The 17,500-nt window shown below is 42.4% G+C and overlaps 2 protein-coding genes across 5 annotated transcripts in view; one reads left to right on the forward strand and one right to left on the reverse strand.

Annotated features, from left to right (window-relative positions):
- Positions 1 to 17,500, reverse strand: part of LOC127620734 (semaphorin-6A-like) — a 103,443-nt gene that overhangs the window by 47,633 nt on the left and 38,310 nt on the right. For all 4 annotated transcript variants that reach the window (XM_052093937.1, XM_052093940.1, XM_052093939.1 and 1 more), the window contains exons 2-3: positions 2,565 to 2,695; positions 692 to 809 (exon numbers count right to left, since the gene is read on the reverse strand). In XM_052093937.1, coding sequence (XP_051949897.1) covers positions 692 to 809; positions 2,565 to 2,664 — 218 coding nt within the window. In that variant the 5' untranslated portion in view covers positions 2,665 to 2,695. The remainder of the gene's footprint in view (positions 1 to 691; positions 810 to 2,564; positions 2,696 to 17,500) is intronic.
- Positions 15,417 to 16,417, forward strand: LOC127620699 (uncharacterized). Its single transcript, XM_052093889.1, has 2 exons — positions 15,417 to 15,491; positions 15,568 to 16,417. Exons 1-2 carry the CDS (start codon positions 15,417 to 15,419, stop codon positions 16,297 to 16,299), a joined length of 807 nt encoding a protein of 268 aa, XP_051949849.1. The 3' UTR covers positions 16,300 to 16,417.

The following is a 17,500-nucleotide window of genomic DNA, read 5'->3' on the forward strand; positions in this document are numbered from 1 at the left end:
TGTTCATGCGGTACTCCTGTTGTTATTTCACAGATCTCCACGTGACCGAGAACGAGCCGGGGTGTCACCCCTCCGCCATTCTGAACCGGTGTGTGTGTGACAGAGCTCCGACTGAAGGGAACGAGACCTCAAGCACAACATTCGCTAGTTGTGTGACACCCTTGGCCAAAATCAAGTTGTTCTGAATCGGCTAATGAGACGCCGGCTTTAATATCCTGTACTGCCCAAAATATATTAGTTGCTGCATTTATTGTAAGCACTGTAAAATCATAATCAGTTAACATGTCATGTGAAACTTTCCGAATCTGTCACTTTATTTACAAATATTGATTTAATACTTTTGTTGCTAAAACCAGGATATCACAATTTCACTGTAGCAGCAATAATTGTGATTAATAGGTATTTTGCTATAAAGTACGGTAACCATAGATACCAGTGAATATAATGGCATGTTCTAATGTGTTGATGTAGAGGATGTAAAGAGATACATGTTGTGCATCAGTATGTGCAACTGTTGCTGCTGCTCTTTGACTTATTAAACATGTGTTATTATTTCACGTCCATATGCTGCTGAATTGGGTCTCCGTCAGCTGGAGTGGACTGCTGGTTACCATGCCAACCATCTGGTCAGTCTTCACTGTAACAGACTGAGCTAATAACAGACGGCCACATCTTAAAATAGCAAACTCACCTGGCAGAGACGTACAGCGTCCGGTTCATGATGACGATCAGCTGGATATCCAGTCTGTGGCGTTGCGTGTTGTTTCTCCCCGGTTTATGTCCAACGAACACTGGGTAATGTTTAGTGTCTGAAACAAGAGAAGATATGATTCATTAAAGAGCCCTTGGAGATCAAAAAAATCATTTTGTGGCTTATAGTTCATGTCTGCGCATCTACACGCTAGTGATCATGTTCACGGGAGATTCATACCAAGCAAATGTCCCGCTCATATTTCACCACAAACTAAAACAACATATATGATGTGAACATTACGACCGTTAAGATGTTTTTGCATTGTGAGATTATCTTCAGGACACTATGTAACGTTACATAATGACATCATAACTTTCAAAAACATTTTCAAACATGTGTTTCAACATGAAAAAGGAGTGATGGTGGTGTAGTGGTCTAATGCACATAATTGGTAATCTGGTACTCAGAAGGTTGCTGGTTCGATCCCCACAGTCACCACCATTGTGTCCTTGAGTAAGACACTTAACTCCAGGTTGCTCCGGGGGGATTGTCCCTGTAATAAGTGCTCTGTATAATACATTGGTACTCAGAAGGTTGCTGGTTTGATCCCCACAGTCACCACCATTGTGTCCTTGAGTAAGACACTTAACTCTAGGTTGTTCCGGGGGGATTGTCCCTGTAATAAGTGCTCTGTATAATACATTGGTACTCAGAAGGTTGCTGGTTTGATCCCCACAGTCACCACCATTGTGTCCTTGAGTAAGACACTTAACTCCAGGTTGCTCCGGGGGGATTGTCCCTGTAATAAGTGCACTGTAAGTCTCTTTGGATCAAAGCGTCTGCCAAATGCATAAATGTAAATGTAAAAATATTGTTTTATAATATTTAGGATCGAGAATATCAAGGAGTTTTCTCAAAGTTGCACCAAATAACCCGAACGAGCATTATCATTAAAATATCAAACTATAATGAGATGAGACAATAATGATTGTTTTTAAATCTTCTTGCGGCTTTAAAGAGATCTTCTCTGATTTATTATTTTTGTCACATGACAACCACATATCTACCTGCATGTTGGGGTAAAACTGTATGTTACAGTGTTCTTGTTACACATATTACATGTATAAATTATAGTAATAACAACTAACCCTCAACCAAACCCTCAATCTAAACCTACAGTAAGTACATGTTGTTCATTAGTTATAACATGTGTAATTACATAGTAACAAGGACACTGTAAATAAAGTGTTGCATCACATGTTTCAGTGCATTGTTTTAAAGACATAATAATCAAAGATTGTTCAGCACAACTCATGGCAACATTTATTTTTTAAGAATTTCAGCTGTTAATGAGAGTATATTAAAATAAGTTACATGCAATTTAAAAACTCTTAATGACCCTAAAATTTGTTTCTTTTGTTTTTTGAGGTTAAATATAATAAAGTTTTGTGAGAATCACTCGTTCAGTGTGACGCCTCCAGGAAAATGAACCATAACATTGATGACATCATCCTGTACTCATGGGTGTATACACATTTGTGTCCAATCACATGCTCTGTAGAGTGAAAAAGTCCCGCCCTCTACCTCCTGCAACCAATAAGAAATGAGCAAATCATGATTCCTGGCTGTGATGTAAACTAAAGGGACCTTCAATATGTCCTGTTACAATCGAAAAACATCCTGCGCTTGTCCTGTCATTTCATGGGGTCTTTAAATCTGACAAAAGTGTCAAAGGAAAGGACAGTAGAGACTCACAGAGACTCAAATAACATTCACCGTTTCTGTGGGAACCAAAATCCCATTTCACAGGATGAGTGCGAGACAGAGACAGAGGGAGGAGCTCAAGACGAATAAAGAAGCGGTTACTCACAGTTGCCATGTGAAATACTGATGGGCTCCGTGTCTTCTGGGAAAGCGGCTCCTGCCGTCTGCAGCAGCGTGAAATACAGTAACAGCCCCTCCGACCGCATGATGCCCCGCTCGATCTCTTCTCAAGCTCAGCTGAGGGACAGAAACACATTTCATCAACATACAGTCAAGAGTGACTTCTGATCACATTGATTGGCTGAGCAGAATAAACATCAGGGATCAATATCCCAGCTGAGCATCATGGGTAGGAGGCGGATCTCAGCCAATAAAATAAACGAGGAGGAGTGATTGGATGGAGAGATGGACTGATATAGCTCTCCATCACTTCAACATAGTAGATTTACTGTGAACTTTGACCTCTGAGTTTTCTGATTCCAATATAGTGAGTGTGTGTGAGTGTGTGTTAGTGTGTGTGTGTGTGTGTGTGTGTGTGTGTGTGTGTGTTAGTGTGTGTGTGAGTGTTAGTGTGTGTTAGTGTGTGTGTGTGTGTGAGTGTTAGTGTGTGTGTGTGTGTGAGTGTGTGTTAGTGTGTGTGTGTGTGAGTGTTAGTGTGTGAGTGTGTGTGTGAGTGAGTGTGTGTGTGCAGTGTGTGTGAGAGTGTGTGTGTGTATGTGTGTTAGTGTGAGTGTGTGTGAGTGTGTGTGTGTGTATGTGTGTTAGTGTGTGTGAGTGTTAGTGTGTGTGTGTGTGTGTGTGTGCAGTGTGTGTGTGTATGTGTGTTAGTGTGATTGTGTGTGAGTGTTAGTGTGTGAGTGTGTGTGTGAGTGAGTGTGTGTGTGCAGTGTGTGTGTGTGTTAGTGTGTGTGAGTGTTAGTGTGTGAGTGTGTGTGTTAGTGTGTGTGTGAGTGTGTGTGTGTATGTGTGTTAGTGTGAGTGTGTGTGAGTGTTAGTGTGTGAGTGTGTGTGTGTGTGAGAGTGTGTGTGTGTATGTGTGTTAGTGTGAGTGTGTGTGAGTGTTAGTGTGTGAGTGTGTGTGTGCAGTGTGTGTGTGTATGTGTGTTAGTGTGTGAGTGTGTGTGTTAGTGTGTGTGTGAGTGTGTGTGTGTATGTGTGTTAGTGTGAGTGTGTGTGAGTGTTAGTGTGTGTGTGTGTGTGTGTGTGAGAGAGAGAGAGAGTGTGTGTGTGTGTGTGTGTGTGTGTGAGTGTGTGTGTGAGTGTGTGTGTGTGTGTGTGTGTGAGTGTGTGTGTGTGTGTGTGAGTGTGTGTGTGTGAGTGTGTGTGTGAGTGTGTGTGTGTGAGTGTGTGTGTGAGTGTGTGTGTGTGAGTGTGTGTGTGTGAGTGTGTGTGTGTGTGTGTGTGTGTGAGAGAGAGAGAGTGTGTGTGTGTGTGTGTGTGTGTGTGAGTGTGTGTGTGAGTGTGTGTGTGTGTGTGTGTGTGTGTGAGTGTGTGTGTGTGTGTGTGAGTGTGAGTGTGTGTGAGTGTGTGTGTGTGAGTGTGTGTGAGTGTGTGTGTGTGAGTGTGTGTGTGTGAGTGTGTGTGTGTGAGTGTGAGTGTGAGTGTGTGTGTGTGAGTGTGTGTGAGTATGTGTGAGTGTGTGTGTGTGTGTGTGAGTGTGTGTGTGTGTGTGTGAGTGTGTGTGTGAGTGTGTGTGTGTGTGTGTGTGTGTGTGTGTGTGTGTGTGTGTGTGTGTGTGTGTGTGTGTGTGTGTGTGTGTGTGTGTGTGTGTGTGTGTGTGTGTGTGTGTGTGAGTGTGTGTGTGTGTGTGTGTGTGTGTGTGTGTGTGTGTGTGTGTGTGTGTGTGTGTGTGTGTGAGTGTGTGTGTGTGTGTGTGTGTGTGTGAGTGTGTGTGTGTGTGTGTGTGTGTGAGTGTGTGTGTGTGTGTGTGTGTGTGTGTGTGTGTGTGTGTGTGTGTGTGTGTGTGTGTGTGTGTGTGTGTTTCTCGTGTCACTTGATAGATTAAGATGGAGGAACATTTAATCTGTAACACAGCAGCGTTCTGCACCCGTCTGATGATGTCATAATGCCAACATCACTTGTCTTTGACTCAATGAGGCTGTTTACATGCACACAATACTCGTACTGGATACATGTGTTTTAAAGTAGATTGTAAAAGATTCATTTTATCATCTCACAGATGTTTTCTGTCATCCAGTCTTTCATTGACTGAACTTATTCAACAAACGACTGTTTGAATGACGTTTACACCCTGATATTAGAATAAACTCACACAAATGAAACTATAACCAGCTTGAGTGACATCACAGCTGGCACCTTCACGGGCACAGCAGAACAACATCACGTGACTCAATGATGTGACATCAGCGTTTCATTCAGATGAACAGGACTGTAATTAATTAAAGCAGCGCTCGACGAGATGACCTGTAACTGAATCGCTGGTAAATGATGTTGTTAATTAAACGTGATATTAATGCAAACATGAGCGCTTACTGTGAGCTGTCCGCTCAAACACAGATATGAATTCGTCTTTATTACACGCTGCTGAATAAACGAGAGTCTGAACTCATTTGTGAAAGCGTCCCACAGTGACACGCACAGAACGACGCCGTGCCTTTAAATATCACGAACTTTACCGTCCTGTCAATCACGCCTGACAAACACGCCTCAATCAGATTGTGAGATGACATTTATTCCAGATAAAACACCGACGGTCTGTCGTCTTCATCCTCTATCACATTTATCCATGAATGTGACAAATCTATGCTTATCATCATTTATTCACCTTCATGTTGTTCCAAACCTGTACGACCTTATGAAAATCGAGAGTTTATAAACTCGCCGCCGCTGATTTTCACATGCAAATGAGCTTTACGGCAAACTTGCAGCAAATCGTTTGTTGTTGGGAAAGAGTTTTTGGATGAACTGATGTTTTTAGCATTAAGGTACATGATGAAGGTAATGAGAGACTGTAGCTGAACGATGTTAACACACAGTGGAGTGATTATATTCACAATATAGCACTAGTGATAGACTGATGCATTGACCAGGTTAACCTGCAGATATCTGCAATAATCTTCACTGGATGATACATGTGCTGGTTTGGACACTAAAGGCCCAGATTGAACCCTAACCCTACGAAATTGAAGAACAAACGTGTGTGACGTCATTTAGAACAACATCTGGTCAAATAGACGGTGTTTCTGTGTTGTTTCGGTGGTTCGTAACCGCTCGCCTGGGCAAACTTTTAGGAAAACTTCTAACTGGCTGCTAAACACCTTCTTACTCCCATTGGTCCACATCATAGGTAGGTGTGGCCTGAAGCTCCGCCTACTTTGAGGATAATTCCTGTTAATGTCGTTCAGTCGACAAGAACACACCGGCGTACCGTTATCAGCGAGCTGCTGCAAATTTACCAACATCTGAACAATCGCTCGCTTGGAGACGTTTTCCAAGAACATGTCGGACGATTTTGGTTTGTTTTATTAGTCACAAAAGGAATCAAATCTACTGAAATACTCTCAAGTGCCCATTCACTCATGTGCCATCTGCAGCGAAAGCCATTCACACATCTGCCCAAAGTAACATGTGCCCCTCTTATCATCACGTCTTTATTCTGCACATGAACACGTTCATACGCTCATCTTTGCAGTAGTTTCAGTGTCATCAGAAATGACACTAACAGTGTAATCGGTGCATGTTATAGCTGCGTATAGCATGTTAATGAATTCATGATGTAAACGAGACAAATTAAACATTTTCTACTGCATATGTATTACTTTAAATCATCATTGAGTGGTTAAAACAGCTTCTTTTACTGACCTCATGTGAATTCTACTCATAGAATGAGGCGTAAAGACATTGATAACACATGTTTAAGGTTTTACATGTGGTGTCCTCGTATATTAACACTCCTCTAAACGCCTCCTACAGTGGTGTGGTGCGTGTCTGAATGTTCGGAAACAGTATACCGTTGCTCGGCTGTATATCGGGGCCTTTAACAGCTATCCTTGTCAATGGTGAATGTACACTTTGTGTGAATTTTGAGTTTGCATGCGTCTCATTTGACACGTGAGGATTTCTGCCCATTACTCAGATCTCACATGGCATGTAAACAGCTTTGCCAGCGTTCCTACTGGTTTATCCAATGCATACAAGTGCCCAGCTAGCTCATTAATGTTCTGAAAACATTTCCAAACTTTACATTGTGGTTTTGGGAACATGAAAATTTCCAATTTTCTTAATGGTAGTGGAACGTTATTAAAGGTTAATGACATTATATGGGGGTCTGTGTATCTCAGTGAGTATTGACGCTGACTATCATACCTGGAGTCGTGAGTTTGAATCCAGGATGTGCTGAGTGACTCCAGTCAGGTCTCCTTAGCAACCAAATTGGCCCGGTTGCTAGGGAGGGTAGAGTCACATGGGGTAGCCAAATTGGCCCGGTTGCTAGGGAGGGTAGAGTCACATGGGGTAACCAAATTGTCCCGGTTGCTAGGGAGGGTAGAGTCACATGGGGTAACCAAATTATCCCGGTTGCTAGGGAGGGTAGAGTCACATGGGGTAACCAAATTGGCCCGGTTGCTAGGGAGGGTAGAGTCACATGGGGTAACCAAATTGGGCCGGTTGCTAGGGAGGGTAGAGTCACATGGGGTAACCAAATTGGCCCGGTTGCTAGGGAGGGTAGAGTCACATGGGGTAACCAAATTGGCCCGGTTGCTAGGGAGGGTAGAGTCACATGGGGTAACCAGATTGTCCCGGTTGCTAGGGAGGGTAGAGTCACATGGGGTAACCAAATTGGGCCGGTTGCTAGGGAGGGTAGAGTCACATGGGGTAACCAAATTGGCTGGTTGCTAGGGAGGGTAGAGTCACATGGGGTAACCTCCTCGTGGTCGCTATAATGTGGTTCTCGCTCTCAATGGGGCGTGTGCTGAGTAACTCAAGCCAGGTCTCCTTAGCAACCAAATTGGGCCGGTTGCTAGGGAGGGTAGAGTCACATGGGGTAACCTCCTCGTGGTGGTGATTAGTGGTTCTCTCAATGGGGCGTGTGGTGAGTTGTGTGTGGATCGTGGAGAGTAGCATGAGTCTCCACATGCTGTGAGTCTCCACGGTGTCATGCACAACGAGTCACGTGATCAGATGTGCCGGATTGACGGTCTCAGACACGGAGGGAATTGAGACTCGTCCTCCACCACCCGGATTGAGGCGAGTAACCGCACCACCACAAGGACCTACTAAGTAGCGGGAATTCTTTTTAGAACATTTATTCCAAACCTTTCAATAATGTTAGCCAGTTGTTGGAAGTTTTGACACCAAACGCAGAGAATATCTCCAGTAAACACAGTTTTGTTGTGTTGGTGGATTTGTTGAATGAGCTGATTGTTGGTAGTGTGCATGTAAACACTCTTTGACAAAAACTACAAAAACCCTGATCAGTTGAGAATTAAAACACAAAAGAAATCACTTGAACTGAATGCACATAATTATATTCTCTGTTACACCTGCGACACAGTGTCCAGATGCATTACAGATGCACAAGCAAAGCACAGCGGTGAGAAAATTAGATGAAGTTAACTGTGGCCCAAAAACAGCACAGAGAGTGTCCTTCACTCGCTCAGCTCTTCACCTGCTCGAGACGGCTCCTTCACGCTCTAGTTTGAAGTGTTTGTGCTCTCTCAGTTAGTAACAGCACAACACTGATCTCATGATCTCATCGGCCCTTCTCTTGAAACTCAAGAACTTCAGATGCAGTTTGTCTTACAGTCGAGCGATTGGAAACACACACGAGTGATCTGATGTGATGTTCATCCTCAGAGCTTCATGAGATATCACGAGACTCTGTTCAATCAGCAGCTGACTGACGAACACGAGTAACTGCCCTTACAGACACTTCAGGAGGACATACCATTATCTTGTCATGTGAACAAAGACTGGGCAAAATTTAGGAGTAACTTCTATATAAGGTAATAAACACTATCCTACCAAAAGAATTAAACCACAATGTAATATTTTTCCATGAAGCATTTTCTTACCAGCAAATAAATGGATAAATCAACCGCAGTCCAATCGAACAGCGAGAAACACTTCTCTTGAACTGAACATATAGACAAACATTAATGCCATCTAAAGCCTTTATGAGACACTTCATCACAGTCAATTCAGGACTTCAAAGACACTTAATCATTAATCTTAGAGATGTCCCGATCGATCGGCCGCCGGTCAAAATCGGCCGATATTCGTCTTAAATCCGTGATCGCTGATCGTGCCTATTGCAGCACACAGGCAATCCCACATACACTGCTCCTCTAATGAATGAGTGTTTCTCAGCCCTTGAAGCAGGGTTGGACTGATAATCTGGCATACCGGGCATTTTCCCGGTGGGCCAACGCAGTTTGGGGCCGATCGGGGCAGACTGGCCATCGGGAGAGCTGAGCGGGCAGGTGGGTCATGATAAGCAAAAATGTATTCCTCACTGGGGGCTTAAAGTCATTTAAAGCAAGATTTTAATCCCCTTTTCATTGAAACTGGTCAACAGCACAGACACTACACATCATGTCCTGTAAAGCTGCTTTGTGACGGTGTGTGTTGTGAAAAGCACTATACACATAAAAATGACTTGACTATAATTAAACACATAATTCATCTTTTCCATTATTTTAAAGCTCAACAAAATGTGTTTTGCCTTTAGATCTGTCGACAGTATAATATTAATAATGTGCTAAAAGGACGCCGTTGTACAGTCAGCAAACAACGATTGGAAAACAGTCCTAGCGTGATAATACTATATCTCTCTCTGCATTACAGTGTCCTTGTTTTGCCGGTATATTATAGAAGCAAAAGCTGACTAAATTCAGTGTTGGAGCCGGGGTGGAGGAGGCACACAGTCTCACAGTGCAGAAATGAGTGAGTTAAATGAGAGAGAGAACTCAAGGTGATTGGCTAACACGAGTCAGATGACCTACAGTAAGAGATGTTCAGGCTCAACACATCACATGTGAGCTTGACGATTGGCAGAGAACCACCTTCACCAAGATGGCTTTGCTATTTTGCATATTACACTCCAAATGACCAACATATTTCCCTGTTTGAATTTACATGTTCCATACAAATGTGCAACATTTGGTGCTAAATGAACATTTCAATGAACTAATTTGCATCTGCCATTTCCTAGTTTTAATGGTTAAATTAAGATTTTCTGGGTAAAAGTGATCAAATCACGATGTGTCTGCGTTGTCCGGTGAAGTTACTGTGACATGTTTACTAATATTTAAGACTTCTGAAATTGACTATATTGCATATTTAAGCACATTATTTTATGTTTAATAAAGTATATTTCTCCCCATCATTATTGAATCCTCGTGTTGTTGTGTGCATGCATAGACATGCTATTATAGTACTACGGTTCACTTGCATTATCATCTGAGGCTGTGCAGTATAATATAACAATAATAAAGTCTTCCATTGAACTAGTATCAGCCATATCACGAGTTTAACCTCAATCCAAACATTATAGTACATAAAACACTTGAATAATCATATTAAATATACTGATATTGATTGAGGTGTCCCCGTTCTCTATATAAAAGCACATTGAGTGTCAGAAACGCGCAATGAGTGTCAAATTCATTCATTCAAAATATGTAAATAAGAGTGTTTTTATCTTCATCAGTGCAAGTAACACTTCTGTTTCAAATGTTTGATCGTATAATATAATATCAACATGAAAACAGCACATTATGACTCCGGCTCATGTCATGATCACACACATGTGATGTCCAAGACATCTCAAATCATGAGATTCATTCTCCAGAAGAGCGGTGCCGAAACACGACTCACGTAAAGCGTTCTTGTGCTGCAATTTTACCTTTCAGCCACAGATGTCGCTAGAGAGCACAAAGTGACGCAGAGCAGCTTTAGAATAAACGTTTGCTTGAACTATGATTTGCACATTATGATTGCCGTTATGATTTGCTAAATAAATTGCAATGTAACTCCCAAACTTTTCATTAAGAAATTCTAATTTTCCTTGAATGCAAATAATATTGCCATGTGCTTCCAAAGGATATTGTGTATCTGAAGATAAATGTAAAACAATTGACATCAGTCACATGGGGTCCAAAGGATATTGTGTATCTGAAGATAAATGTAAAACAATTGACATCAGTCACATGGGGTAACCAAATTGGCCCGGTTGCTAAGGAGGGGAGAGTCACATGGGGTAACCAAATTGGCCCGGTTGCTAGGGAGGGTAGAGTCACATGGAGAAACCAAATTTGCCCAGTTGCTAGGGAGGGTAGTGTCACATGGGGTAACCAAATTGGCCCGGTTGCTAGGGAGGGTAGAGTCACATGGGGTAACCAAATTGGGCCGGTTGCTAGGGAGGGTAGAGTAACATGGGGTAACCAAATTGGCATGGTTGCTAGGGAGGGTAGAGTCACATGGGGTAACCAAATTGGCCTGGTTGCTAGGGAGGGTAGAGTCACATGGGGTAACTAAATTGGCCCGGTTGCTAGGTAGGGTAGAGTCACATGGGGTATTCAAATTGGCCCAGTTGCTAGGGAGGGTAGAGTCACATGGGGTAACCAAATTGGCCCAGTTGCTAGGGAGGGTAGAGTCACATGGGGTAAACAAATTGGCCCGGTTGCTAGGGAGGGTAGAGTCACATGGGGTAACCAAATTGGCCCGGTTGCTAGGGAGGGTAGAGTCACATGGGGTAACCAAATTGGCCCGGTTGCTAGGGAGGGTAGAGTCACATGGGGTAACCAAATTGGCCCGGTTGCTAGGGAGGGTAGAGTCACATGGGGTAACCAAATTGGCCCGGTTGCTAGGGAGGGTAGAGTCACATTGGGTAACCAAATTGGCCCGGTTGCTAGGGAGGGTAGAGTCACATGGGATAACCAAATTGGCCCGGTTGCTAGGGAGGGTAGAGTCACATGGGGTTACCAAATTGGCCCGGTTGCTAGGGAGGGTAGAGTCACATGGGGTTACCAAATTGGCCCGGTTGCTAGGGAGGGTAGAGTCACATGGGGTATTCAAATTGGCCCAGTTGCTAGGGAGGGTAGAGTCACATGGGGTAACCAAATTGGCCCGGTTGCTAGGGAGGGTAGAGTCACATGGGGTAACCAAATTGGCCCGGTTGCTAGGGAGGGTAGAGTCACATGGGGTAACCAAATTGGCCCGGTTGCTAGGGAGGGTAGAGTCACATGGGGTAACCAAATTGGCCCGGTTGCTAGGGAGGGTAGAGTCACATGGGGTAACCAAATTGGCCCGGTTGCTAGGGAGGGTAGAGTCACATGGGGTAACCAAATTGGCCCGGTTGCTAGGGAGGGTAGAGTCACATGGGGTTACCAAATTGGCCCGGTTGCTAGGGAGGGTAGAGTCACATGGGGTAACCTCCTCGTGGTCACTATAATGTGGTTCTCGCTCTCGGTGGGGCGTGTGGTGAGTCGTGCGTGGATGCCGCGGAGAATAGCATGAAGCCTCCACACGCGCTACGTCTCCACGGTAACATGCTCAACAAGTCATGAGTCACTACGCCACCATGAGGACTTAGAGCACATTGGGAATTGGGCGTTCCAGATTGGGAGAAAATTGCGAAGTTTGAGTGTGAGATGGTAAAATATGGTGCAGATAAAGCTTGAACACTGTTCTACTGCTGCTGCACAAACACTCATATTGTCTTCAGGAAATGCAAACTGAGTTTGACAAATGTATTTTGAAACTGGTCAAACTTCATCTGACTGATGCGTCGGTGCTGTTCCTCAGACGTTCTCATGAAAGTTTCAGCACTGAATGACTGTAAGAAGCTGTTTTACAGGGTAAATGCAGCTGTTGTCACTCATGGCACTAATTACACACATGTACAACAAATACACATACACAACATCTCAGTCCAGCAGAAGAACTGCACTTCACTTCATTCTCACGAGAGATGTTCACCACACCTGACAGCTGTTCAATATCTCGTTGTCTTTACTCACGAGACGTTTATGATGAGCTACTCTTGATATCAGCAGTGTTACACAAATATTCTAATGGATATTTCTCATAGATCATCACAGGTTTCCTTCACAGGTGTCGCTCATGCAAGTAAAAACCAACGGAATACAGTTTAAAGAGCCATTCATTAAAAGCTGTCATTTAATTTCACACGGAAGAATTGCTGCTCATTTGAAACCGTATACGGAATAATTCACCGGACAAGAGGAGATGCTTTCAGATGCTGCTCTTTCATAATACATGAAACTCTTAGGGGAAGAGTTCAGAACAATACAGGAATGAAGATTCATCTTGGGAGGATCTGATGAGACATGTTTGAGTTCATATTGAGATCTGTGATGAGTGAATCACAGCTTCAGATGTTGTTGAGTAGTGGTGGTGTAGTGGTCTAAGCACATAACTGGTAATCAGGAGGTTGCTGGTTTGATCCCCACAGTCACCACCATTGTGTCCTTGAGTAAGACACTTAACTCCAGGTTGCTCCGGGGGGATTGTCCCTGTAATAAGTGCTCTGTATAATACATTGGTACTCAGGAGGTTGCTGGTTCGATCCCCACAGTCACCACCATTGTGTCCTTGAGTAAGGCACTTAACTCCAGGTTGCTCCGGGGGGATTGTCCCTGTAATAAGTGCACTGTATAATACATTGGTACTCAGAAGGTTGTGTAGTGGGCTAAAGCACATAACTGGTAATCAGAAGGTTGCTGGTTTGATCCCCACAGTCACCACTATTGTGTCCTTGAGTAAGGCACTTAACTCCAGGTTGTTCTGGGGGGATTGTCCCTGTAATAAGTGCACTGTATAATACATTGGTAATCAGGAGGTTGCTGGTTCGATCCCCACAGTCACCACCATTGTGTTCTTGAGTAAGACACTTAACTCCAGGTTGCTCCGGGGGGATTGTCCCTGTAATAAGTGCTCTGTATAATACATTGGTAATCAGGAGGTTGCTGGTTCGATCCCCACAGTCACCACCATTGTGTTCTTGAGTAAGACACTTAACTCCAGGTTGCTCCGGAGGGATTGTCCCTGTAATAAGTGCACTGTAAGTCACTTTGGATAAAAGCATCTGCCAAATGCATAAATGTAAATGTACTGGAGTCTTTTTCTGAGGAGAAACATCTGGAGATTTCCGCTAAAGTCTCCATTTAATCTCATTACTGTCTAGGAGACACAACTGAGATGTAAGGGGTCATTTGGGGTCATTTGGGGTCAATGACGTGACACTCATTTGTTAAAATATCTCTTTTAAAAATGCAATTGACACAAAACACTTGATGTCTTCTATGATTGTATCGTTGTCAGTTACTGAGTTCAAAGTCATTTTGATTTGTTTTCTGGGATTAAAGTCACAAATGTCATGTGCTGCAACCGTCCACACACAATCAAAGTCTCAGGAAAAGCCGAAATGTTGGCATGAGTTGTGCAGAATTATCTTTTATTATTAGGTCTTTAAAAATAAGAAGTGAAAGTAACAAAAGAACAAATCAAAGTCAGGTGTTGTATCAGATTAACGGTGTGTGAAACTGTTTAACAAATATTATCTCCTCATATATTTTAATGTATGTGGCATTTAAAGACACGTTTGCTTCAGATATATGCTGAGAAAACTTCTTAATATTCCTGACTCAAAAATGCATTATATTTGTAAATATGTATATATATATATATTTTATACCTTATAAATGTTATGTATAATGCATGTAAAGTATTTTACTTGTCGGTTACACCACATGACATTTTAAAAGTCATGAAATAATTTTTTTTTTTTAGAAAATGCCATAAATGTTTTTTCAAACATGTGTAAAACCAACATGGACACAAAGAATACATATATACAAATATGACACGTATGTTTAGACTCCTGAGAGCCGAGCGTGACGTCTGTGTGTATTTTACATTTCATTTTTGATTTGTATTAATAGCACTTACAGTTTTTACCAACTGCTTACACACAAAATCTTTTGATGTCACACGATTTTTGAAACCTCTCACTCAAAGTGCAAAACTACATGCCAAATCTTCAAAACCATAAGCTATTTCTCAGCCTTTGACTCAGTTTTCAATTGCATAAAACACTTTTTTCAAAACACTACACACAATTCTCTACCTAAAACACAAACATCTAACAGGAAGTGACTTGCTTTCCTTTTCCAAACACAACCAATCAAAATGCTACACTTATTCACCAGGTCACACAGACACACTCCTCACATGTGCAAACACTAATTGCTTAACTGATCACTAACCAATCACTGCTTTACTTTAGTATAGATAGGCCTATAAATAGGTCAAAGGTCAGATTACCTGTTTTGAACAATGGATGCTAACAATGAACAGAGAGCAAGAGGAGTAGGAGGAAGAGGCAGGGGACGAGGAGGAGGAGGAGGAGGAAGAAGAGGGCAAATAAGAGAAGGAAGGAGAGCCATCTCTGATGAGATTAGGGCAACACTTGTTGATCATGTAATCAACCACGGTTTGACCATGAAACTTGAGTCGATTTACAGTGGCGTCCATAATTCGAACCTTCAGAAATGAGAACAAGTATGCAACTATCTAATGACTATTTTAGCATTACAGTAATGTACTGTAAAATACGTATGACTGCATAGTATTGCATAAACCTTTGTAACTCTAAGCCATCCATTTACTGCACTGCATTGAATGAATGAGGTTGGTTATCATGCTGTACTGTTTACAGTTCCTATGCTGAACACATACTGTTTGAATTCTGTACAGAGTGGAAAGGCAAAGACATCATGGAGGACGAGGATGCTTGTTTACAGATGTACAAGAGACTGCAATTATAAATATGGTTTTGGTCAACAATGCAATTAGGATTTGAGAGATAAGAGAGCATATCTTGAATAATGACACCATATTCAACAACATCAATGCTGTAAGCCTGTCGACCATACAACGCATCCTCCAACGCATCCTCCAACGGCACCAAGTGACGATGAAACGACTTTACAAGGTGCCATTTGAGAGAAACTCTGACAGAGTCAAGAATCTGCGACATGACTTTGTAGAGGTATGTATGCAACACTACTTCCAGTTCTTCAGACATCCCATATTTACTCATCTGTATATAATGTTGTCTGTTACAGAGAGTATTGGAGATGGATGCCCATGTAATTTGCCACGAATTTATTTATGTGGATGAGGTTGGCTTCAACCTCACCAAAACCAGGTGCTGTGGACGAAATGTGATAGGACAGAGGGCAATTACCAATGTCCCTGGACAGTGTGGGGGTAATATAACCATGTGTGCTGCCATCACTCAAAACGGGGTCCTCCATCACCATGCCACACTGGGTCCGTACAACACCGGCCATATACTCACTTTTCTGGATGCAATTCACACAATGCTTGTCCCTGATCCAGATCAGGAGCCTGCTAGATTTGTGGTTGTGTGGGACAATGTTAGTTTTCACCGGGCTGTTCTGGTCCAAAACTGGTTTGCCACCCATCCACAATTTGTAGTTTTGTACCTACCTCCATATTCACCTTTTCTAAATCCCATAGAGGAATTCTTCTCAGCCTGGTGCTGGAAAGTGTATGATCGCCAACCCTATGCCCGCATGCCACTTCTCCAGGCAATGGAGGACGCATGTGGGGACATGGAGGTTGCCTCTGTCCAAGGTTGGATACGCCATGCTAGGAGATACTTCCCTCGATGTTTGGCAAGAGAAAACGTATCTTGTGATGTGGACGAAGTATTGTGGCCAGACCCAGCTCGGAGAAGAGATGAAGCTTCGCACTGGGGACTGCACCCCCCCACCCCCCCCGCCAATTCCTGGACCGGGACCCCACACACAATTTACTGTATTCTACTGTAAAGAATATACTTTTGGTTTACGTAAATGTTTATAGTTTTGTTGTATGCTAATGTATATAACAGTAATGTTTGGCCTAATAAATATTTTCTGTTTCTACATTGCATTGGCGTTTCCGGTGTACTTGTTACCCCTCTCAGCAGATTACTTTCACTGTAGAACATTGTATTGAAATGTAGATATAAGCCTATGAAAGACCAAAGAGCTTTAGATTTAGAACAGCAGTGTTTACATGGTATATCCAAAAATGTATTATTATGAAAGAAGTGTTTGCCATTTGATGCAAATGCTTCATTCTGACATGTGTTTATGGCATTTTGAATGCAGTGTTGCATTTTGAAGGAGATGTGAGGCATTTTGTGTGCTAGTTTTGGGAATTGTGTGTAGAGTTTTGAAAAAAGGAGACTTCGTTTTGAAAATGTGTGTAAGCAGTTAGTAAAAACTGTAATAAACAAGCCAAAAATACATTTCTAGAGCAGATACTTTTCCTAAAAAAAGTTACAAATATAACGAAATATATATTAAAATGAATCAAAATGACCCACCGATGTGTTTGAGATTAAAGTTATTCAAAATAATTCAATTTCAACTTTTGTGTGAATATTGTCCCAAAATCCCCGTATGTGGACATCATGTTTATCAGCGCTGACGAGTGAAAAATAAATGAATATTTTAATGCAGCATATCAAATGAAACTAGAGTCTCTCCTCTTTACAACCAAACAGATTACAATTAAAAAACGTGAAAATTTCTCACCAGAGGCACTTTTGTTGGCGCTGCGTCCGTAGAAGCACCTCACAGAAACGTACATCATGTTGTTGTGTCACATGACTCAATGTGGCAGACGTTTAACCCTTAAATGTCAGTCTAGAGTCTTGTGAACATTATTAAATCAGTTTAAATAATGTGTTGCATTTAGTGAAACCAAAATACAACGTCCACTCATGTGCAAACGGGATTGCACGATGTTAAAGTATATTTTTAAAAAGATTTATTTGTCAATGTCCCATTTATCCTTTATGAAACTGCAGCACAAGGACAGACTTTCTGAATGATTGTTTGTCATTCTGAGGTCGTGTGCTGGAATCAGTTTAAAAGCGTTTCGGTCCTCAGAAAGCCGATATCACCGTAACCGCTGAGACACAAAGAGACTCAAACCTGTCAGCATCAACTCAGCGCAAAACGCCCGCCACGAGGATTATGC

This window comes from Xyrauchen texanus, chromosome 27 (assembly GCF_025860055.1).
Source record: "Xyrauchen texanus isolate HMW12.3.18 chromosome 27, RBS_HiC_50CHRs, whole genome shotgun sequence".
NCBI lineage: Eukaryota > Metazoa > Chordata > Actinopteri > Cypriniformes > Catostomidae > Xyrauchen > Xyrauchen texanus.